The sequence below is a fragment of the Heteronotia binoei genome, chromosome 5, assembly GCF_032191835.1.
Source record: "Heteronotia binoei isolate CCM8104 ecotype False Entrance Well chromosome 5, APGP_CSIRO_Hbin_v1, whole genome shotgun sequence".
Lineage (NCBI taxonomy): Eukaryota > Metazoa > Chordata > Lepidosauria > Squamata > Gekkonidae > Heteronotia > Heteronotia binoei.
In genome coordinates, this window is record NC_083227.1 from 26,187,952 (window position 1) to 26,212,502 (window position 24,551).

A 24,551-nucleotide genomic window follows, 5' to 3' on the forward strand; every position below is an offset into this window, starting at 1 on the left:
AATAAAATACACCAAAAATTGCTAAGAAGTGAGGCAGAAATCCTTTTTGCCTACTCCTTGCTCATTCTTTTGACATAATAATGAAGGATATTCACTCGCAGCCAGCTTATCTGGGAAGGAAATACTCTCTGGAGATCCTCTGGAGAAACTCTCTGGTGAAAAGCAGTGAGGATTGTGAGGCACTCCAAGGGGATCTGTCGAGGCTGGGCGAGTGGGTATCAACGTGGCAAATGAGGTTCAACGTGGCCAAGTGCAAAGTAATGCACATTGGGCCAAAAATCCTAACTATAAATATGAAGGGGCAGCTCCTGAATAATTAATTAATGCCCCCAATAATAATAATATTTGTCATATTGAGTAAAATATGCGTTGTCTTCAAACTAAGGGGTCTGTTGTAAAACTGCCATTAGAAACTGACTCTACCGCCCAGCGGTTGTGAGCTCCAGCTGTAAGATTAGATAAGGGAACAGCCTCCTACAGGCAACTTGCTGTATATAGATAAGTAAGGAAACTTAGCCATGGTATTTTACCAAATGGCTTTACGGGATCCCTGGCCCTCTGGTGACTCGCCGGATGAGCTGGTGGAGATCTGGAATAACCAGCTCTCTACAGCCATTGACGAGATCGCTCCTCGACGTCCTCCTCATCCTCGTTCACGATCCGCTCTGTGGTATACCCCGGAGCTGCGATCGATGAAACAGCGATTAAGATGACTAGAGAGACAATGCTCGCGACGAAGCTATGAGAACATCTTATAGGTCATTTATGCAGACCTATGAGATGGCAGTCTGGGCCACAAAGAAAACTTACTTTGCATCCTGGATTGCATCTGCGACCTCGCACCCAGCACAATTGTTTAGTATAATTCGGTCACTAACAACTTTACCGCAAGGTAAACCAAAAGTTAGAGAATTGGAAATTGGCTATAAGGCTTTTGTGAGTTTTTTCGCAGATAAGGTCTCGTCACTTCGACGCAACCTTCCCGCCATAATTGATACAGTGAAAGAACTTGGGCCACCGAGTGCGTCTTCTGGTCCAATTCTAGATTCCTTCAGCCCACTCAGCCTGGAGGAAGTCGACAGGATCCTTTTTGCTGCACGCCCTATGACCTGTGGGTTGGACCCATGCCTGTCCTGGCTTATAAAAGCTAGCCAGGTGTTGCTATGTGAGCCACTACAAGGTATTGTCAACAGATCCCTGGCAGAAGGGATCTTTCCCACACCTCTTAAAGAGGCTGTGGTCCATCCCCTCTTGAAAAAAACATCTGCAGATCTGGCTGTATTGGCGAACTAACGGCCGGTATCAAACTTTCCCTTTTTGGGTAAGGTTATAGAGTGGGCGGTGGCAACTCAGGTACAAGGATTCCTGGATGACACTTCCGCTCTGGATCCATTCCAGTCCGGCTTTCGACCAGGTCACAGAATGGAGACGGTTCTGGTTGCCCTCATAGATGACCTCATGCGACATCTGGATTGGGGCGGCTCAGCAGTGCTGTTATTATTAGATCTGTCAGCCGCATTTGATATGGTTGACCATCAGCTACTGACTAGCTGCCTTGCCGACGTGGGGATTCAGGGGTCCACCTTGCAGTGGTTGGCCTCTTTTCTCCAAGATCGGGGACAAAGGGTGGTGATAGGGGAAGAATCATCCCAAAGGCACCCGCTTATATGTGGTGTGCCACAGGGTGTGGTTCTGTCCCCGATGTTATTCAACATCTATATGCGCCCCCTTGCCCAGATTGTCAGGAGGTATGGGCTGGGCTGTCACCAATATGCAGATGACACCCAGCTCCATCTATTGATGGGTGGCCAGTCCAACTGTACCCCAGAAAACCTAGACCTGGCTCTTCAAGCCGCAGCATCTTGGCTCAGGCTGAGTTGACTGAAGCTGAATCCGATGAAAACGGAGGTTTTCTACCTGAGCTGGGGTGGTCCAGGAGGGGAGATCCTTCTGCCGGCTCTTGATGGGGTGTCACTAATACCGGCCCCTAAGGTCAAGATCTTGGGTGTGCTCCTGGAGTCCTCTCTTACAATGGAGGCCCAGGTAGGAGCCACTACTAGATCCACCTTTTTTCATCTTCGGCGGGTGTGGCAGTTGGCCCATTTCCTGGAGCATGACGACTTATCAAAGATTTCAGGTTTTCACGGCTGGTAACATCATTAGGGTTTGTAGAATCTTTCGGGCTCAAGTGCCGTGTTCTACTGGAGAAAGTTTTCCTTCCAGACGTTTCATTCTCAGCTGCGGAGAACATCCTCAGTGGCGTTGCAGCCGGACCAGGCGCTCTGACCTTCTTGGCTGCTGTGCATTGAATGCTGAATCTGATGAATGCACATTGAATGCACAGCAGCCAAGAAGGTCAGAGCGCCTGGTCCGGCTGCAACGCCACTGAGGATGTTCTCTGCAGCTGAGAACGAAACGTCTGGAAGGAAAACTTTCTCCAGTAGAACACGGCACTTGAGCCCGAAAGATTCTACAAACCCTAATCATGACGACTTAGCAATGGTGATACATGCCACAGTCACCTCAAGAATAGATCACTGTAATGCTCTCTACATGGGGCTACCCTTGACGCTGACTCGGAAACTACAGCTAGTGCAGAATGCTGCGGTACGGTTGTTAATGGGGCTCCCCGGATGGGAGCACATTCGGCCAGTGCTGAAAGAGCTGCACTGGCTACCTATTGTGTTCCGAGTCCGTTTCAAGGTGTTGGTATTGACCTTTAAAGCCCTTTATAGTCAGGGACCTGTCTATCTGAGGGCCCACCTTTCTCCATATGTTCCCCAGAGAGAACTGCGTTCAGGGACAAAAAATCTATTGTCCATCCCTGAACCAAAGGAGGCTAGGTTGCATTCGATGCGAGTTAGGGCCTTCTCGGTGGCAGCACCAGAATTGTGGAATGCTCTCCCGGAGGCCATAAGGGCCCTGTGGGATCGCTCCACTTTCCGCAGGGCCTGTAAGACCTAATTGTTTTGACAGGCCTTTGATATCTAACTGGGAAAGAACTGCCACCCGACATCATATAGAGTTCTAGGTGATCACTGTCAGAAAATAAGAACACACTTATATTGTTGTGACACAGCACCACGAAATGGTTTTTAAAAGTTTAAATTGTAATTGTAATTATGTTTTATTGGTTTTAACTTGATAATATGAATGTTGTCAGCCACCCTGAGTCCGCTTGCAGAGAGGGCGGGATAGAAATTTAAAGTAATAAATAAATAATACCAGGGGGAACTTAGTGGAGGCGGGACCCTTTGAAATCAGATAAGCTTGTGTGCCTGCCTGCTTGTTTTCGGTGTGAATAAAACTGTCTGTATGCAAAATTATTTTAACTCAGTCATTTTGGGGACCCATGCCCGACTGGGTTCTGCTTATGGTACCATAAAGTAAACCTCGCTTCAAACCAGTAAGTCTGTGCGGACCTCATTATTTCTCTGCTTCAAATACAAGTTGATGGGGTGTGAACTGGCAGAGACTGACTAAGAGAAAGATCTTGGGGTTGTGGTGAAGATGTCTAGAGAATGTGGAACTGCAATAAAAAAGGCCAATGCTACGCTGCGAATTATTACAAAGGGAATGGAAAACAAATCAGCCAGTATCATAATGCCCCTGTATAAAGTGATAGTGTGACCTCATATGGAGTACTGTGTAGAATTCTAGTCACCACATCTCAAAAAAGACATAGCATTGGAAAAAGTGCAGAAAAAGACAACTAGAATGATTAACGGGTTGGAACACGTTCTCTATGAAGAAAGGTTAAAATGCTTGGGGCTTTTTAGCTTGGAGAAACACCAACTGTGGGGGTGACATGATAGAGGTTTACAAGATTATGTGTGGGATAGAGAAAGTAGAGAAAGAAATACTTTTCTCCCTTTCTCACAATACAAGAACTCTTGGGCACTCAATGAAATTGCTGAGCAATCAGGTCAGAACAGATAAAGGAAGTACTTCTTCACCCGAAGAGTGATTAACATATGGAATTCACTGCCACAGGAGGTGGTGGCAGCTATAAACATAGACAGCTTCAAGAGGGGATTGGATAACCATCTGGAGCAGAAGTCTATCAGTGGTTATTAGCCACAGGCAGGGGTCGTTTTGTAGAAAAATATGTGGTGGAGCTCATTAGCATATGCCCCCCCAAGCAACCAGATACAAGAAAGGAGAGCCTCAGGAAAGTGAGGCCTGCTTGGACTGGCTATAGATCCAGCCAGCCCAAGGAGGCCTCGCTCACCTGGGGCTCTTCTGGGCCACCCCCTCCCCACAGTCAAAAGGCCAGCAAGCCACCCACTGCCCCAAATCACATAAGAAGTGGAGAAAGGGTGGTGTGGGCTTCTCCAGGGGTTAATGAGGGCTGCTGCGGGCATGGCAATGCTCCTGGTGGCTGGCTGGCTATCCGCTCTCCTAATCCAGGGATTGTTATGCAGCTGCACCTACTATTCAAAGGACAAGTGGGGAGGAGAGGGAACCCTCAGAAAGGTTCACGAGCTGTGCTCCTGTGAGCTCCTGCTAAATCTGAGGCCTGGCCACAGGATATAGATAAAATTCTCTGTCTGATGCTCTGTATTCTTGGTGCTTGGAGGGGCAACAGTGGGAGGGCTTCTAGTGTTCTGGCCCCACTAGTGGACCTCTTGATGGCACCTGTTTTTGTTTTTTGGGCACTGTGTGACACAGAGTGTTGGACTGGATGGGCCTGAGACAACATGGCTTCTCTTATGTTCTTATGCATTTGACAATAATGCTACCAATGCAGCCAGCAGAGGGGAAGGGGCAGAGAGGCGCCTCTCCAAGTCAGGGCAGAAGGGCTGCCTGGATAAACAGGAGCAGGGAAGGCAGTGAACTCCAGATGGAGGGGGGAGGGGGGGAGAGAGACACTGGCTAAAATACATGGCACGTGAAGGCAGGAATGACTCCTTTCTGGGCCTCCCTACGATCGCCATAGCTGAGAAGAATTTAATTTTTAATTCAGATGCATTTGCCGCCACAAGGGCTTCCAAGGTGGGGAACAAATGAAAACATATGCAAGAAAATTACACTTCAAAACTCCGCCCCCCTCCCCCCGGGCACACTATACCAAGCATTCTTCTCTGCCCATAATGAAAAGCTTATCCAGGCAGGACTTACTTATGAATAAGCCTTCCCAAGATCCGACTGCAAGGGCTTCCCCTGCTGTTGCTCATCTGAAACCCTTCCTGTTCTCCTTCTCCATTCAGCAACACACACACACACCCCGTTCCGCATCCCCGCATTGCTCGGCCTGTCTGGCAAACAGCTCGGCTGCTTTAACCCTTTCAGTGCTGCAGAGGCCAATGGAAAAATGCTGACTGTCCTTTCCAGACCCGGCCCGTTGGGACGGAGTGCAGTCAGGCTCCTGTCAGCAAACCCCTATGCTGCTCAGTGGGGCTACTCTGGAGTAACTCTGCGGGGGATCGCACTTCCGGGGTGTCCTATGCTGTGCAGCCTTCTCAGAAAACGGCACAGTTGAGTAGGAGAAAGGACAAGGCAAACGACACGGACTCCTCTTCAGGTGTACCCAGTGAAGCTTATTCCTTGGAAAGTGGTAGAACAAAGCAGGAGTCAAGCAGGGGTAGGGAACGTTGGCTCTCCAGATGTTTTTTTGCCTACAACTCCCATCAGCCCAAGTCAGCATGGCCTATGACTGGGGCTGATGGGAGTTGTAGGCAAAAAACATCTGGAGAGCCAACGTTCCCTACCTCTGCACTAGACCAACAAAGTTTTATTCAGAATGTAAGCTTTCGTGTGCTAGAAGCACATTTCATCAGACAATAGGATGGAATGGCAAGCAGTCCTTAATATACAGAAAGTGGGGAATGAATTAGTATGCGAAATCATGGAAATGTTTTTTAGCAGATTAAAAGTTGGGGTCTGGTGACTGCTAGTTTGGGTTGACTGGGCTAAAACAACAAAAACAAGGCAATATACGTCAGAACAGCAGCTTGATGCCTATGTCATTGAAACATGGTGTTCATTCAGCATCTCGCTTGTTTTTCAAAACGACAGTGGTCTCTCTCACTTCCTGGGGACTGTTGTGAGTCTACTATGTTGGATATGGTCACTGCCTCCTGCTTGGGAAAGTGGAATGCCAGCATTCAGGTGGACAATGGATGCTTTGGACAGTAAAGACTATGGCACGGTAGCCCCACTGAGCTAGGGTTGCCAGTCTCCAGTTGGGGCCTGAAGAACTCCTGCTTTTACAATTGATAGATGTCACAGAGATCAGCTCCCCTGGATACCATGGCTGCTCTATGGCGTTGTGAGGAAAAGACCCCTCTTTCCCCAATATCATAGTCACCAGCATGGTTGCCAGGGCGCCTGGAGAAGTGAGCTCACACACCTTTGGCCAGAGGGTGTGGGCAAAGCCATTCAGGAACTTAAATAATAATAATAATAATAATAATAATAACTTTTATTTCTATCCCGCCCTCCCCGCCTAGGCGGCTCAGGGCGGCTAACAACAACTTACACATTAACATAAATAATAAAACTTTAAATTTAACAATTAAAATTAAACATAAAAACCAGTCAGTTAAAATTAAAATACATGATTTTCATTAGACTAAATATATATAAGTATATCTGGCAGCGATAGAGCTGTTATGGCGCTGGTTCTGCCAGTTTAGGTAGTCTTATGGATGGCGGTTTTTGCACCAAGCAACTCAGCAGTCAGTGTCATTATAGGCTTGCCTAAAAAGGGCGGTCTTGCAGGCCCTGCGGAACTGGCCGAGGTCCCGCAGGGCCCGCACCTCCTCCGGAAGCTGGTTCCACAATGCCGGTGCAGCCGGCATAAAGGGACTCATGTGTACAAACAGCCTAAGTTTGCAGGCATTCTAAACCGGTATAGAGTGCTTGCCAACGTGCACGGACGTTTCCCCGTCACTGCGTGGGTCCGCCATGGTAGGGAAGAAGCTGCGCCGCCACGAAGCTATCCAGGCGACCAGTGATGAAGCGCTGTACATGGAATCCACTGTGTATCGCTAACACCACTCGTAGCCATCTTCCTGCCGGGCTGGACTTCATTCCTTCATAGTGGGAAGCTCACGTACACACCCTGAGTCACCCTTAGCCCGCAAGCAACCCATTCGCCCCATGAATGGATTAACAGCTCAACTGTTGGTCCTGATTGTCTGGCAATACCCTAGACAATGGTTCCTGCCCAGAAGACGATGGAATAAGAGGAAGAACATCTCCTGTCACTACCAAGTCTTTTGTCTACATCGGGGATACCTAGGTCAATATTTGATTCCCTATTGTCACCTTCCCAGATAATCCCATTTAATCTTAAGTACCCAGCCATTCCCATTCTTACCCCAGTGTAACTCCTTGGAGCCGCCTCAGGCCATGTTGCAACCTGGAAGTTTCCAGGGTGCCCAGGACTAAGGTGAAGTTCATTGGTCAAAGCAGACACCCAATTAGGTGTCACCAAGGGACTCGCCATTGGCTCTGCTAATGTCCAGCCTTCATGGTCATCACAGAGCCTCCCCTTCCTCCTCCCCGTTGCCTCCCATCTCCTAAGGGCTCAGGTGAGTCCTTATAACCTGTGGACTAGCTACCCACAGGTGTGCTTCTATCAGCAACCCACATTCCGCTGCATAGATCCATCCCCGATTCCTGTTCAGTTTCGGGTCCTCCCCCATTCCCTCAACTGTCGCCACCGGAGCCTTCCTTGAAGACTACGAGAGGTAATATCGCCCTGTCTGTTTACCCTTATATGTTCCCCTATCAATCTATCTGTGTTTCTTAGGCCTGTGTGAATGTGTGATTGTATTGTATTTTTATCTTGTGTGAAAGAACTATATTATTCACAATAAATTACAATTGGTTTTATTAAAATTAGAGTCCTTTTATTGAGCATCACCCTCTGGATGGTTGAGCCTGGTATATATTGGTAAAAAGATTCCTAGTGAGCCAGGTGCCCACCTAACTAATTCCCCAACCTCGTTTTGAGGGCATTTTGGCTAACAGCGTTGTACCATGCGGAGGCCCCTCCCCTCCCCAAAGACTCCAGGTATTTTCCAACCCAAACCAGGCAACCCTGCTGAGGTCCCTGTCCTCCCCAGGCTCCACCCCCAAATCTCCAGGAGTGCCCCTGGCAACCCTATTTCCCCATCCCTCCCACCGGTCAGGTCTGGGTTGTAAAATACCTGAACACTTTGGAGGCGCATCCAGGAGAGGGCAAGGTTTGGGGAGGGGAGGGGCCTCAGCAGGGTACAAGGTCATAGAGTCTAGTCCACCCTTCCAAGCAGCCATTTTATCCTGGGGAGCTGATCTCTGCCAGCGGGAGATCTCCAGGCCCCACCTGGAGGCTGGCAACCCTAGGACTGGCAACCGTATTGGGAAATTCCTCAACACTTGCCCCTTTCCCCTTACCACAGAGGGTTTGGGGGATAGTCAAATGAATATTTTCAGATGTGTGGGGTCTATGGCAGGGCACCTTTAACACCGCTATCTATAGTTGCAGTTTTAGGCAGGTCTTTTTGTGTGTGTGCATGCTCATGCGTTCTGAAAATGGAACCTTTTAGGGGATGCTTTGCCACATCCTGAGGCCCTTGAGGTAGTGTCTCCTCCCAATTCTCCAACACTCCCCATCAGAATCTTCCCTGTCATTAGAATTTTGGACTGAATGGGTGACTGACTGGCTTGCTGCCCCTGGGAGTCTGGGGCGACTGATGAGTTGAATGGCCCCGGCTGATAGGGAAATTGGTGGGAAACAGTGCAACTGTATATACAAGTACTCCCCCCTCCCCATTTTTGAAGAAAAGAAGCATTTGTTTTAAGGAGGCCCTTTATGCATGGGAGAGCCCCGTGGCGCAGAGTGGTAAAGCTGCAGTACTGCAGTCCTAAGCTCTGCTCACAACCTGAGTTCAATCCTCAACGGAAGCTGGTTTTTCAGGTAGCAGGCTCGAGGTTGACTCAGCCTTCCATGTTTCCGAGGTCAGCAAAATGAGTACCCAGCTTGCTGGGGGGGAAGTGTAGATGGCTGGGGAAGGCAATGGCAAACCACCCTGTAAAAAATTTGCCATGAAAACGTTGTGAAAGTCGGAAAGCAACGTCACCCCAAAGTCAGAAAGCAACGTCACCCCAGAGTTGGAAACGACTGGTGTTTGCACAGGGGACCTTTCCTTCCTTATGCATGGGATTACGTAATTGCCAGTTTCTTTGCAGCTATGGGCCCAACCAGGAATAAACTACATAATTAGAATTAGGGTTGCCAATCTCCAGGTGGGGGCAGGGGATCCCCCAGTTTGGAGGCCCTCCCCCCACTTCAGGGTCATCAGAAAGCGGGGGGAGGGAAATGTCTGCTGGGCACTCCATTATTCCCTATGGAGACTGATTCCCATAGGCTGTAATGGAAATTGATCCATGGGTATCTGGGGCTCTGTGGGGCCTGTTTTTTGAGGTAAAGGTGCATAGCATCCGGTGCCTCTCCTCAACCCGCCTCCCAAGTTTCAAATAGATTGAAGTGAGTGGAGGGAATCCAACTATATGAGCTCCCAAAGGTGCCCCTATCCTTCATTATTCCAAATGGAGGGAAGACATTTAAAAGGAGTGTGGTCCCTTTAAATGTGATGGCCAGAGCTCCCTTTGGAGTTCAATTATGCTTGTCTTACCCTTGCTCCTGGCTCCACCCTCAAAGTCCCCAGATATTTCTTGAGTCAGACTTGGCAACCCTAATTAGAATTGAATTTTCCTTTTAGGAGATATTATAAAGGGAGGGAGTGTCAAGCTATTAGGTACTGCTTAAAACTCTTTCCCCTCAGTCAGTCAGCCTGGCCTGTGAGGGAGAGAGAAGACCCAGAGCCTGACTGAAGGAGCCAAGACAGAGAGAGTTGAAGCATTAAGAGCACCAGCAGGAGGGGAAGAGGCAGCCCTGCACTGAATAAGTGAACATTTTGGACTTGCTTTTGCCATTGTGTTACTTGGTACCATTTATTAGGACTTGCCTTTGTGCAGAATTTGCAATGCATATCTGGCTGCCCCAAGTCAGCTTTGGCGTGGAGGGCGGGATAGAAATCTAATAAATAAATAAATGTCAGGGACCCTGGGAAGAGCTGGTGGGTAGTCCCTTAAATGCAAATAAATAAATAAATATCAAAGACCCTGTGAGGATCTTGGGGGAAATATAAGCTACAAATAGTCCCTTAAATGCAAAACAACCTAACATAACATGTAGATCTTTCCTCAAATGAAAAGCAAGGCTTATGCTGCATCTACGGATCTTTCTGTTTCCAAGACGTTTGCAGGGCTTCAGTTGTGAATTCATTATTTGGCATTCCAAAAAGTTTATTTATTTGCTCTCCTTATCTCTTGCTTTAAATTTAACCAGCAAACTCTTCTTTATGCACTTCATTTTGAGCCTTCTTCTTCCACGGAGACACAAACTAGATTACAAAAAACATTTTTTTAAAAACCCAGTATAGTCATATGATAGTCAATTAAAAATGCAAAAGTACTGTAATCACACAATTTTTAAAAATGCAAACAAAATTTCATGCAAAACAAACAATACACAAAGTGAGTTCTAAAGGCGGAAGACAATCTACTAAACACAAGATGATATACACAATGTTTATTTATTGTTTATTTCATTTAACTTCTATACTGCCCTCCCCACAGAGCAGGCTCAGGGCAGTGTACAAGTGTCATCGAGAAACAAACAAAACAACAACAAAACAGTAAAACAATCTAACATATCAAATAATAAAATCCTGATATCTACAGGCACCACAATACAGAATCTGTGAACCCCGCCCCCCACAATCAACATTAGCATGGGAGGGAGAAAGCAACTGATAAACTGCTTGCTGTTAGGAGCTGTTGCTGTCCTCTACTGTATGCCCTGGTTTTTTTGTAGCAGAAACTCCTTTGCATATTAGGCCACACCTCCCAGATGTAGCTAATCCTCCAAGAGCTTATAGTAGGCCCTGTAAGCTCTTGGAGGATTGGCTACATAAGAGAGGGGTGGCATAATATGCAAATGAGTTCCTGCTACAAAAAAGCCCTGTGTATGCCAACAATCCTTATTGCCTGATAAAAGTGCCTCTCTGAACTCATTGTAGCCTTATTCAAAGGTGTCAGACACCCCCCCCCCCATTTCTTTCCCTTCCGGCCTGTTAGCAATCCTAATGCAGATAACTTTCCAAATTAAAGTAGGGAGATGAAAAGAGAAATTTTCTCAGTCTACAACCTAAAGGCACATCTCAATCTAGGAATACAAGGGGGCTCTGAGGAGTCAGAGGTAGGAAGTAAGCCTTGGGCAAAGGCTTTGTCCAGGTCATTTCTAGCTCATGGATCCTGGAGGCAGTGGTGGTTGAGAGCAGGCAGAGGGAATCTTACTTCTCCTTCCTGATTCTCTCTGGGAGAATCTGCAGGTGAATGGGGAAGACAATTAGGACTGGGGAATTCGTATCTGACAAGGTCCAGCTACCAATGTCATGGACACTGGTCCACTTCCACGATACTGGATATTGTTGGGGAGTGGGTCCAATCCCTTTGAACTTATTGAGTTGTTGGGTTAGGGGACACAACCTTTCCCTCTCAACCTCAATAAATGCTTTCACCTTCAAAGTGCTTAGACCCCAGAAAGCTCAAAGCAGGCTGAACTGGGAAGGGATTAGGGTTCAGAAATGCCTCTCTAGAACTGCTTGTCAAGATAAAAATGTGTGTGAATTAAAGATGCTGGCTGGTCACACGATGGGTGTGATCAGACAAACAAGTTGCTGTAGCAGTATCTCAGCTTTAAATAAGCCCCTTGAGTTTGAGGTGGTTTCTGTCACCATATGCCACAGGCCTGTGGCTGGTCATTCACGTCACTAATGCACTACAACCACGGACCTGCATCTGGATTGGGTTTTTCCCCCCTAAATCCCACTGTGTGTGTGCAGAAGCAGACAAGCACACACACGCTCCTGACTGCATTCTACAGGGGTGCTGAAGTGCACATCAGAGCAGGGTTGGGAGGAAAAGGATACACTGGAAATGGAGTGGAATGATCACACCACTCATGTGTTTCCATGGCATACCCGGACAATCAGATGCCAAAGTAGCCATTGGAATTTGCTGGTGGCTATTTAATCCATGTGGGAGTCATTTTACGAGGTAGGGAGCAGTGGGGTACAAGAACCAGGTGTGCGTGTTTAATCGTGCCCCTTTGATTCGGAAGGGAGGGGTGGCTAGGTTGGGCCAAACTATTAGTGTTATCACACCCTGTGTTTGCACCAGTAGCAGAGATGGTGTAGATATCTATTACCCTCAATTTGTCTATTTCTTCTATTTCTAGAGCCCTGTGGCGCAGTGTTAAAGCTGCAGTACTGCAGTCCTAAGTTCTGTTCATGACCTGAGTTCGATCCCTGGCGGAAGCTGGGTTTTCAGGTAGCTAGCTTGAGGTTGACTCAGCCTTCCATCCTTCTGAGGTTGGTAAAATGAGTCCCCAGCTTGCTGGGGGGAAAGTGTAGATGACTGGGGAAGGCAATGGCAAACCACCCCGTAAAAAGTCTGCCATGAAAACATTGTGAAAGCAACGTCACCCCAGAGTCAGAAATGACTGGTGCTTGCACAGGGGACCTTTCCTTTTTTTCTTTTCCTCACAGGATTTGGGAAAGGAAATGTTTTTGCAAGTTTTGCAGATGTCAGAAAAAAGATTAGATTGACAGATAACCTGAAGTATCAAGTTTCACAGAGGAAGGCAACAACTAAAAAAGGTCCTTGTTTTGTGTATTTACTTTCTGAACTTCCATGCCTGGCTGCTTAAAGAAAAGCCTAATCAGACCCAACCAGAGCTTTTTTCCCCCTTTTTCTTTCTTTCTTTCTTTTTTCAGGAACGCAGTCCTGGCTGGCTTGGCATCAGGAGGTATGGCCTGATACGCAAATGAGTTCCTGATGGCCCTTTCCCTACAAAAAGCCCTGTGTGAAACAATGGTGACACCAGGGGGTGTGGCCTAATATGCAAATGTGTTCCTGCTGGGCTTTTTTTAGACCCATCTATAGGAAAAGTTTCACCCTTGTATGGATTCTCTGAGGAACATGAAAGTCAGATCTGCACCTCACACTCTTGTCACACTGAACATTGATAAGGTTCTTCCCTTAGGTGTATTCTTCAAAGCTAAAGGAGAGATCAACTGATATTTCAACCCACAGAACCCATACCCATCCTTGCTTTCTTCCCTGTGGGATCTACCTGAGCTTTCAAACTTGGCCAAAGCACTTCCCACTGTCCAGGAATTTATAACATTTAGTTAATGTAAGGTTTTTGGGTAGATTTTGGGAGTGACGGTGGCTCAGTGGTAAAGCATCTGCTTGGGAAGCAGAAGGTCCCAGGTTCAATCCCTGGCATCTCCAAAAAAGGGTCCAGGCAAATAGGTGTGAAAAACCTCAGCTTGAGACCCTGGAGAGCCGCTGCCAGTCTGAGAAGACAATACTGACTTTGATGGACCAAAGGTCTGATTCAGTATAAGGCAGCTTCATATGTTCATATATGTTCATATTCAAGCTCTTTACAACAGCTTACATCGTTTTGATGCTTTGTATGATCTCTGGTTATCTTTTAGGTGTGAAACAGAAAAAAAACAACTCTTTTCACAGGCTAAGCAATTACATGATTTCTCCTTGAGTGGATTCGTCGATGCTGTCGAAGACCGCCATTCTGACTGAATTTCTTTCCACATTCTGAGCATTCAAAAGGCTTTTCCCCTGTGTGGATTCTTTGATGTTCTTGGAGACTGCAACTGTGTCTGAATCTCTTTCCACACTCTGAGCATTCAAAAGGTTTCTCCCCTGTGTGAGTTCTTTGATGCTGTAGAAGATGGCCACTCAAAGTGAATTTTTTCCCACACTCTGAGCATTCAAAAAGTTTCTCCCCTGTGTGGGTTCTTTGATGCTGTAGAAGATGGTCATTCAGAGTGAATTTTTTCCCACACTCTGAGCATTCAAATGGTCTCTCCCCTGTGTGGGTTCTTTGATGACGCAAAAGATGGCCACTTTGACTGAATCTCTTTCCACACTCTGAGCACTCAAATGGTTTCTCACCTCTGTGTATTCTTTCATGCTGTTGAAGACTGCCAGCCCGACTAAACCTCTTCCCACATTCTGAACATTCAAAAGGTTTCTCCCCTGTGTGGGTTCTTTGATGCTGTTGAAGACCATGTTTGTGACTGAATCCCTTCCCACACTCTGAGCATTCAAATGGTTTCTCCCCTGTGTGGATGCTTTGATGCTGTAGAAGAAGGCCACTGCGATTGAACTTCTTTCCGCACTCAGAACATTCAAAAGGCTTATCCCCTGTGTGGGTTCTAAGATGCTGCTGAAGATGGCCATTCAGAGTGAATTTCTTTCCACACTCTAAGCATTCAAAAGGTTTTTCCCCTGTGTGGGTTCTTTGATGCAGTCGAAGATTACTACTCACACTGAATCTTTTTCCACACTCAGAACATTCAAAAGGTTTCTCCCCTGTGTGGGTTCTCTGGTGCTGTTGAAGATTGCCACTGTGACTGAATCTCTTTCCACACTCTGAGCATTCAAGAAGTTTTCCCCTTGTATGGGTTCTCTGATGCTGTTGAAGATTGCCACTGTGACTGAATCTTTTTCCACACTCTGAGCATTCAAAAGGTTCATCTACTTTGTGGGGTTTTTGAGGGTGTTGAAGATTGCCACTCAAACTGAATTTCTTTCCCTGGAAATGGAAATTATATTGGGTTTGATCTGAAAAGTTCATTCTATTTTCTGAGTACTTGTATGTTTCTTCTACCCCATGAATGACTTTTTGGAAATCCCCCTGTTGGCAAGGAATGGATTGATCTGTCTTCTTGAGCAGGTGGCTGCCTTTCTGCCTCTTAAGTTTGTCTTGATTCCTGATGTTTCCTTTCAACTCTTCATGTTTTATTTTATCTGGCAATTGCTGATGAAGATCGTCACCATCCTCATTCTTCTGATTATCCTCTGATGGAATAAAAAGAACAATCCTGTTAGCACCTAGAAGGGCAGGTAAAGATGGCCCTACTGACTGCAGTAGGAATGAGTTGATGGCCCTTTGGCCTCATCCAGCTTGCTTGATCTTAACTAACCCCCCATCTTTCCCCATAATATCCAGTATATAAGGATATCACAGCCCCTCAAGAGCTACAGTTTAGCTTTTGCCCAGATGGAGCTTCCAAACCTCCAGATCCTAGGCCCCAGATACCCAGCTGGCTTTATAATTCTACCAAACTAACAATTGCTTAGAAGCAGGGGTGGAATTCTAGCAGGAGTTCCTTTGCATATTAGGCCATCCACCCCTGATGTAGCCAATCCTCCAAGAGCTTACAAAAAAGAGCCTTGTAAGCTATTGGAGGATTGGCTACATCAAGAGGGTGTGGCCTAATATGCAAAGGAGCTCCTGCTAGAATTCCACTTATAATTCCACGCCTGCTTATAAGTGAAGTAAAAATCCTCCATGGCTATTCCTTGCTAGTTCACTTCACATAAACGTGAAGAATACCCACTCTCAGACAGCTCATTTGGAAGGAAACTGTCTCTTGAGATCCTCTGGAGAAGCTCTCAAGCCCTTTTCTTCCCTTTCCACAGCCTGTCCTACATTACTTTGTTCTTTGTCAGACGGAGAGAGACAGAAAGAAAGTGATAATTCTTATATCGAGAAGAGAAGAAGTCCAAGGAAGAGGAACAATTCTTCTAGAAGGACAGAAATATGGTCAAGATTGAAGCCCACAATCCTTAGTAGTATAAGGGGGATGAATCCATTCCAGATCACAATCAGGGCAGATGACAGTAATCCCTCTGAGGAAAGAGTATGTTGTAAAAGCTGGCAACCGAGAAATTAGGATCTGGCCCCCTCCAGAATCTTTCTGAGGGCCTGTCAGTCCTGCCTTGGCCTCAGGCCAGGACATCCTCTCTGGCTTGGGTGATGGCCACAACACTGGCTGGTTTCCCCTGGGCAAGCAGTGGGGCAAGTGTCAAAATGATATATTGCTGTTCAATATTTTGATCCATGCATCTTCCCACAGGTAGCAATTCACAGCGTTTGGCACCTTTGAAAAGATGATGAATCTATATCCTCTCTCCACTGTCTGTTAGTGAGACAAAGGAGAAAAGAAGGGTGTTTGCCAAGACTTTCTATTCTGTTTACTTGTTTGTTCCCTGCTTCCCTCACCCTCTTCCCAAGGTTGTGAAATCTTGCCTTTGTAAACACAACACAAATTTCAACACTTTTAAATAAATGTTGGGAGAGGCAGAAGAGAAGCACCAGGCACTCATGTGCCTTGGGAGTTATAAATGCTTCCATAATGGGCTGGTGCCTCCAAGCTGTACACAGCATATCTAAATGAGCTCCAAGCCTCTACAGCAGGGGTGTCAAGCCTAGGGGCTGGATCAGGCCCCAGAGGGCTCCTATCAGGCCCACTATCACTGTCATCTGTTTCCTCCTCTCACTCTTGCTTCCTTCTGCATCACAGCTTGCTTTGCCAGGCTTGTTCAATTGCACAGGAGCTACAGAGCAAAGTCTCTATTTTTTCCATTGGTTGACCAGCACATGAAGGAATTTATGTACAAAAGCTCACAATGTCCAGCCATTTCATGTTTCCCCCTGGGTCTTAGGCTCAAAGCATTGACCATGAGATTTCTGTAACGAATGTCAAGAAATCAAAAATAGATTTTCAGCTTGCAGATACACACCTGTACAACACTTGAACAGCATACTCAAGATAGCTACAGTACAGACACTGTCTCCAGATTTTGATGCAATAATTCAGAGCAAAAGATGTCAGTTATCAGAAACTATTAAATAAACAAAATACTGCAAGAGTGCTAATCTTTTAAACAAATTTTACTTTAAGTTTTTAAAAGAATCTTTGGGGGGTTTTGCGTCCTTTATAAAGTTTATATGGCATCCATTACCTGGCATTACATTTTATGATACACATGACCCGATCTGACAAGGTCCCATTTATGTCACATCCAGCCCTCATAACAAATGAGTTTGACACCCCTGCTCTACAGACCCAGTCCACTGACATTCGGCCCTCATCTCTACTGGATTTGGTTCAGTATAGCACCATCGTGTACCTTTTGCTGTTGGGCACATCTGGAGACAGCCCTTGAGCTTTTTAAACTGTTTCAGGCTGGCAGGAAGAAAAAAGGCACATCAAGAAGGCTGCACAGGCCAAATCCAACATAACCTCTGCAGCTGAGCTTAAGGTTGTTGTCCCTACTGCGTTCACAGATGATCCACTGATTGTGGCCCTCTTAAAAGAAATCCTCCAAAGGCATTAAAGTAGTACAGGAAGGATTGCTCTCTGTCAAATCTGAGCTCCATAAACTGAAATCTCTTCAGAAGCAGGCAGATGAAAAGCTAACAAATGCAGAGAGCTGGATCTTAGACCTAGATTTTTTTGGTTTCTATGTCTGCTTCCGTTCAAAAACTTCAATTGGAGGTGAAATCTTTAAAATTTGAACTCTTATTTATTTATTGTATTGCTTTGGGCCCCAGTTGTGGAATTCTTTGGGAATATTTCCTTTTTGACTAGCAGAATGAATTGTAGGCGATTTCTTCATTCTTAATACCTAGCATATTATGGATTGTTTTTGTAAATTATTTGTTATATGCATCCAATGATCTAAATTGGATTCTTGTAAGTTAGATTTATATTTTTATTATTTATTTTTCCCTAGGCTCCCTTTGTATTGGATTAGATTCAATAAAATAAAACCTATTTTAAAAATTATATCCCACCCTTCCTAATGAGCTCAGGGTGGGTAACAACAAAATATGTAACATCAACAACCTGTCAGTATATAATTAAGACTTGAAAGGTAGAAACCACTATAATAATTTTCACCTAATGGGAATATTTTTTAAGGTGAACTAAAAGGCTGGGTCAAATGAAATGGGGCCTACATCAAATTAAGATTTCTCTCTTCAATGATTTCCCTAAAGAAACCATCAACCTTCATAAACAATCAATACGTGCGAGGGCTCTGGCCTGGGAAAAAGCTGTTGAAGCGTTTATGAAATACCCAGCAGTATTCTGTGCAAGGTATAACTGAACTTGTTTCATTTTATTCTTCCTGATCCTGGGTGATTTCCTGCAGAAATCAGTATTCACGGAGACGGCACATGGGAGTAGGCAGGGTAGGCAGCTGCCTAGGATGCCCCCCCACGAGCTGGGCCCGGGGCTTGCGTCCCATGTGTCTTGCAAGGTGCACTGGATGCGAGCGACAGCTCCCCCTGCCCCCGATCAGGCTTCCTGCAACACAAGAAGTCTGAGCCAGGGCTTGTGTCCTGCGTGCCTCGACCCCTAGTCTGCTTGATGACATCACTTTTTGTGATGTCATAGTGCTGAGTGCGTGCAAAGCAAGCACACAAAATTTATTTTAACAAGGGAGCAGGGGGGGGGCACTGCACAGGGGTCTGCCTTCAGCAGCAGAATCCCAAGTGCCGGCCCTGAATATTCAGTACAATCATTTACAAATTCTGTATCTGCTATGCTTTATGATTTGCTGGAATTTTATAAGGTTGATGACGATGAGCTTTCTCAGGACATTTGTGACAGCGAAGATCCTCTGTCTTAAACGACTCTAGAAATGTCGTGCTCTAAGTATAATCCTGAACACTGACAATGACCAACGTGGATGAGATCCCTCCAACAAACCACTGCATCTGCTGGCCTAATTTACTGACCATCTCCTCTATTAACATTGGACTAAAGACTAAAAATTTCTACTGCTATTTAATATCAGTTGGGCCTGCAGGGAGAACCTAGAGCTTCAGGCAAGACAGAGTGAAGTCACCAACACTTTCACGATGTTTTCAACCATTTTTTCCTCAACTACATGTGTCTTTCTTGCACCTTTTTGTTGTTTTTTCTTTTTTGTTGCCCCCCCTTCCCTCCTCATTCTCCAAATTTTAGTGGCGATATATTGATGTTAGGTTATTTCTAAATGAGGCTAATGGTGATATTCAGAAATGATCACTTTTAATATTGGACCATACTTAAATTGACAATCATAACCTGGACTGTTATCAAATACTACACAGACTTAAACAGCAACGTGCTGATATTGCTATGCTTGAAGAAACACATGCCTCAAAGAGAACCAGATAGGCTTGTTAAACAATGTGTGGAAGATGTTCCACTAGGAAATTCCACTAAGATTATATTTGATATCCTGCCCTTCACTATGAATCTCAGAGTCTCAGAGCGGCTTACAATCTCCTTTACCTTCCTCTCCCACAACAGACACCCTATGATGTGAGGTAGGTGGGGCTGAGAGAGCTCTCCCAGAGGCTGCCCTTTCAAGGACAGCTCTGCAAGAGCTATGGCTGACCCAAGACCATTCCAGCAGCTAGCTGCAAGTGGAGGAGTGAGGAATCAAACCTGGTTCTCCCAGATAAGAGTCCACACACTTAACCACTACACCAAACTGGCTCTCTAAGGCTCGAGGAGTTTCCATTTTATTGAATCAAAACCTTCACACAGAAGTTCTTGCCCTAAATCAGACACCAAAAAAGAGACATCTTTGTTTAAGTTAAATGTGATCAATCTATATTTGTATTAAGCAGATGTAGACAATCGCTCCTTTTTTCATTCTGTCATTGTTTTTCCTACTTCCATCCTTAGAAACCCTTTCTAGGCAATCCATTCTTAGATATGATTTTCTAAAACACCAAATGAAATTCAGTTAGATTATATCCACTCCCAGTGGAAGCTAGAACTGAGTATTCCAGTTCATCCTACTCAATGCAAACTGACCTAAAACCCATTGAGGGCTTTGGCTGGTTGGTTGAAGCAGAGTTGGCTGAAATTAAATCCCTCAGACGGAGGTCTTGTGGTTGAGCTGGGGAGACTTGGAGTTAGGGGGCCAACTTCCAACACCAGCAGTCAAGAGTCTGGGGTGTGTGATTCTGGATTCCTCCCTGTGCCCAGAGCACAACCGTTGCCAGATTGGCATTTCTACATCTGCGCCAGGCCAGGCAACTGACTTAGCCACAGCGATCCAGGCAACGGTTACCTCCAAACTAGACCACTTTTACTTGCTCTATGCAGAGCTACCCCTGAGACTGACTGGAAAACTTCAGCTGGTCCAGAATACAGTGGTATGAGTTCTTACTGGAACTCAAGTGAGAGCCCATATTCAACCAGTACATCACCAGCTGCATTAGCTCCAGATTCAATATTGGATCAGGTTCAAGGTGTTAGTTTTAACCTTTAAAATCATACACAGTCTGGGAACAACACACCTTTGGGACCACCTCTCCTGGTATAAAAAGGTAAAGGTGCAAGCACTGAGTCATTATCGACCCATGAGATGATGTCACATCACAACATTTTCTTGGCAGACTTTACGGGGTGGTTTGCCATTGCCTTCCCCAGTCATCTATACTTTACCCCCAGCAAGCTGGGTACTCATTTTACCGACCTCAGAAGGATGGAAGGCTGAGTCAACCTTGAGCTGGCTATCAGTTTGGTGTAGTGGTTAAGTGTGCGGACTCTTATCTGGGAGAACCGGGTTTGATTCCCCACTTGCACCTGATGGAATGGCCTTGGGTCAGCCATAGCTCTGGCAAAAGTTGTCCTTGAAAGGGCAGGTGCTGTGAGAGCCCTCTCAGCCCCACCCACCTCACAGGTTGTCTGTTGTGGGGGGAGAAGATATAGGAGATTGTAAGCCACTCTGAGTCTCTGATTCAGAGAGAAGGGCGGGGTATAAATCTGCAATTCGTATTCTTCTTCCACTTGAATCCAGCTTCCGCCAGGATCGAACTCAGGTTGTGAGCAGAGCTTGGACTGCAGTACTGCAGCTTGCCACTCTGAGCCATGGGGCTCATTCCCCTGGTATACCCGCCCCCCCTCCCAAAAAAGAGCATTACATTCACTAAAATCAACTGATGGACCAAGAAGCATTTGCCTAACTTTGACCAGAGCCAGAGTTTTTTCAGCCATGGCCCTGGACTAGTGGAATGTTCATCCAGCTGAGATCAGCCCCTGTAACATCTGTCACTGTTCTGCAGGGCCTGTAAAACAGAGCTGTTCTACCAGGCTTACAGCGGAAACTTCTGACAGATGAGAAAGACAGCTCCACCCAATGGGGCCCTTCGTCCTCTCTTTTTACTGCCTCTCTCCAGTTTTGATGCAACTAAATTTCCCCCGATAAGGCTAGTTGTATTGTTATGTGCCATCTATTTTTTGATTAGTATGATCAAAATTAAATTAGTATTTTAAGAACTGTTTAACACAGGTGGCCAAACTGCGACTAAGGAACCACATGTGGCTTTTTCAAACATATTGCATGGCTCTCAAAGTCCCCACCACCCCATCGGCTGGCTTGGAGAAGGCATTTGTCTCTTTAAATCACCTCTCCAAAAAAGGCAGCTGGTGGCTTGGAGAATGCATTTAAAGTTAAAGTAGGTTTCTTTCCACCTCTCCCTCCCGTCTGTCTGCCTGCCTTCGAACTTGTGGCTCTCAAACATCTGACATTTATACTAAGTGGCTCTCACGTTAAGCAAGTTTGGCCACACCTGTTATAGAATGTTACTTGCCCTGTGCCCTGTGGTAGCAGGGTAGAGCAAGTCATAAAACAAACAAACTTGCCACTCATCAAAATCACTGGGTGCCCAAATCTCATCCAGCCACAATGAGTCCTTACCATGGGAGAGGGCATCTTGGGCACACACCTGGACCTGGGCTCTCTGCCCTTCCTCCAAAGGAGCTCCTTCCACTTCAGGGAATGTAGCTTCTATCTTCACGGATGGTCTCCACATCTGAAGCAGCAGTGAGGGAGAGGGGTAAGAGATGGAATGGAACAGATCAAGGACTGGATTCTTCCCCACTCCGAGACACTGCATCCTTCTATCAGCAGACCTAGTGAGTTATCTGGAGGGATAAGGAATTCTCTAGAAGAGGCTGCTGAAGGAGGCCATTAAATCTCCCCTTTGGATGATTAACATTTGGACAAATATCTCTCAGGGAAACTTTAGAGAAAGGACAAGATATCATTGTTTGAATTGGACATATCTAGAGGAAAACCCCTCACCTGCTCTGCCTGTCCCTTCTCTTCTGCCTGACTCAGGAGGAAACCTTCAGCCAGGGCCACCGCCTGGGAACTGGTTTCCGGCCCACATCCTCTGACCCAGCACTGCATTTCCTGGGGTAGGATGGCCAGGTATTGCTCCAAGATCACCAGGTCCAGTATCTGCTTCTTGGTATGTTTCTCTGGCTTCAGCCAATCATTGCAAAGTCCATTTAGCTGGCTCCAAACCTCTTGGGGTCCGTTGGCCTCATGGTAACGGAACTGCCGGAACCGTTGGCAATGTACGTTTGAGATCTCTGTGACCTTATAACAGATCTCTGGCACAGGGCTTTCCCAGAATTCAACACCATTCCCAGCTTGGATGGGATGGCAACATTTGCTTGCTGTCTTGCCAGTTCCAGGGCCTTGCGAGTTCTCCTCTTCCATCTCCTTCCCCTTCTCTTGGGTCACCTCCAATGCCTTTACTCACTTGGCTAGGAAGAGAGGCTTCTAGGTGGGGTTGGGGGGACAGACACAGACAGTAACACGTCACAAGGAAAACAACGTCACAAGGAAAACAAAAGAGAATGGAAATAAACCTCTGAACATCATAAACCTTCATGTGCTTAGTAGACATGCAAACATTTCTCTGGGGGATCAGAACAAAAGTACTTCTTGTGGTTTGTAGACTGAGTATAAAATCATTTTGTTCTATAGCTATTTTCGATATGCCTCTGTGGTTCTTTGGGAAAGTTAAGTGTCTGTTTGGCTCTTTAAGGATGCTACAAACTTAGTTAGAAATCTTTAGTAAATGCTGAAAGATTTATATGATCTGAAGAGAAACCAGAGTATTTACAAACTCAGTCTCTCATTACTTTGGCTCTGTTCTAAGGGGCAATTCTGGAGCCCCAAAGGACAAGAGGGACTGGTGACCGATTTACCAATGTATGCATTTCTTCAATAGTATTAGGCATGAGCTCTGCCCAAGCACCCAGCTGAGGGGAAGGGGCAGGAATGTGTCTGTGTGAAGAATGAGAAGCTGAAATTGGGAAAGAAAGAGAGACAGTCTGAGATTTAGCACAAGAATCCTGAGGAGAAGAAACACCCCCTCAGAACATCTGATGTGGGGTAGTGGACCTGCTACTGTGAGTATTCCTCCAGCTTCCCCCCGACCCTGTGCTCAGTTCTGCCAGTACATTTGTCATTAAAGCAAAACAAAACACCAGAAGGCTCCAGGGCTTTCTCCTTCCAAGGGGAATCAATCCAAGTAAACAGTATCCCTTGGAACATTACCACATGAAGAAGCAGGGTGTAGATAACAAGGTCTTCCATCTAGTGAAGAATCACAGTTTTCTCCTGGCCCCATATTCCAACTCACCCTGTCAGGAAGACTATTTTCCAGAGACTGACCTTTTTTGGGAAGAAGCTTAAGCCCGGCCCCTTGAGCAGCTTTGGATGGCTACTGTGTGTGTCAGGAAATAGGCCTACCCAAAGCCATATTGGTGCCCTGCTGGTGTAGGGCAAATGTAAATCTGACACTGGCATAAAGTGGGATTGTGTCAGGGTGCAGCTTGCATGTGGAACAGGACTCAGACCACTTCCTGAAGCCTCTCTCAGTTAGACCACAAACTCTGCTGAATGCATAAGGTTGCCAACTCTGGGTTGGGAAATGCCTGGGAATTTGGGGCTTGGGAGGGCAGGGTGCAGGCCTTGAATTCAGCAGAAGCTCACAGGAGCACAGTTTCTGAACCTTTCTGAGAGTTCCCCCTCCTCCCCCCCACTTATCTTATCCATTGAACAGTAGGTGTTGCTGCATAACAATCCCTGGATTAGGAAAGTGGGCAGCCAGCCAACCATAAAGAGCTTTGCCACACCCCAGCAGCCCTCATTAACCACTAGAGAAGCCCACACTGCCCTTTCTCCATTTCTTATGTGATTTTGGATGGCTGGTAGCTTGCTGGCCTTTTGACTGTGGTGGAGGGAGGCAGCCAAGGAGAGCCCCAGATGAGCGAGGCCTGCTTGGGTTGGCTGGATCTCTAGCCAGCCCAAGCAGGTCTCACTTGCCTGGGGCTCTCCTTTTTTGCATTGGGTTGCCTTTGGCTGGGGAGAGGCCGGCATATGCTAACGAGTTATGCTAATGAGCTCCACCATCTATTTTTCTATAAAATGACCCCTGGCAGCATGTAATGGCTGAGTCCACCCTCCAAAGCAGCCATGTTCTGCACATAAACTGATCTATGTAGTCCAGAGACTGGTTGTAATTCCAGGTGAACTCCAGGCCCTACCTGGACATTGGCAACTCCACATCAGGGAGACAGCAAATGCGGAGGGGAGGACCAACCAAAATGCTTGGCTTGCAGGCCAGCCAATTGGCATGAATGAGTCGTCCCATTTGATTCCATCTGGGACTCTTCTCTGGTACTACTAGCCATTAAAAAGGGAGCTTGGTATTCTTGCTGGCATCCTCCTTAGTGGGAGGAGGTGGAGAAGGAGGAGAAGGAGAAGATGATGATATTGGATTTATATCCTGCCCCATACTCTGA

The 24,551-nt window shown here is 46.2% G+C and overlaps 1 protein-coding gene across 1 annotated transcript in view; it reads right to left on the reverse strand.

Annotated features, from left to right (window-relative positions):
• Positions 1-22,455, reverse strand: part of LOC132571876 (zinc finger protein 208-like) — an 87,251-nt gene extending 64,796 nt beyond the window's left edge. The window contains 3 exon segments of the mRNA XM_060238667.1: positions 13,610-14,949; positions 21,646-21,760; positions 22,129-22,455. Coding sequence (XP_060094650.1) covers positions 13,610-14,949; positions 21,646-21,760; positions 22,129-22,455 — 1,782 coding nt within the window.
• Positions 22,456-24,551: the final 2,096 nt, after the last annotated feature.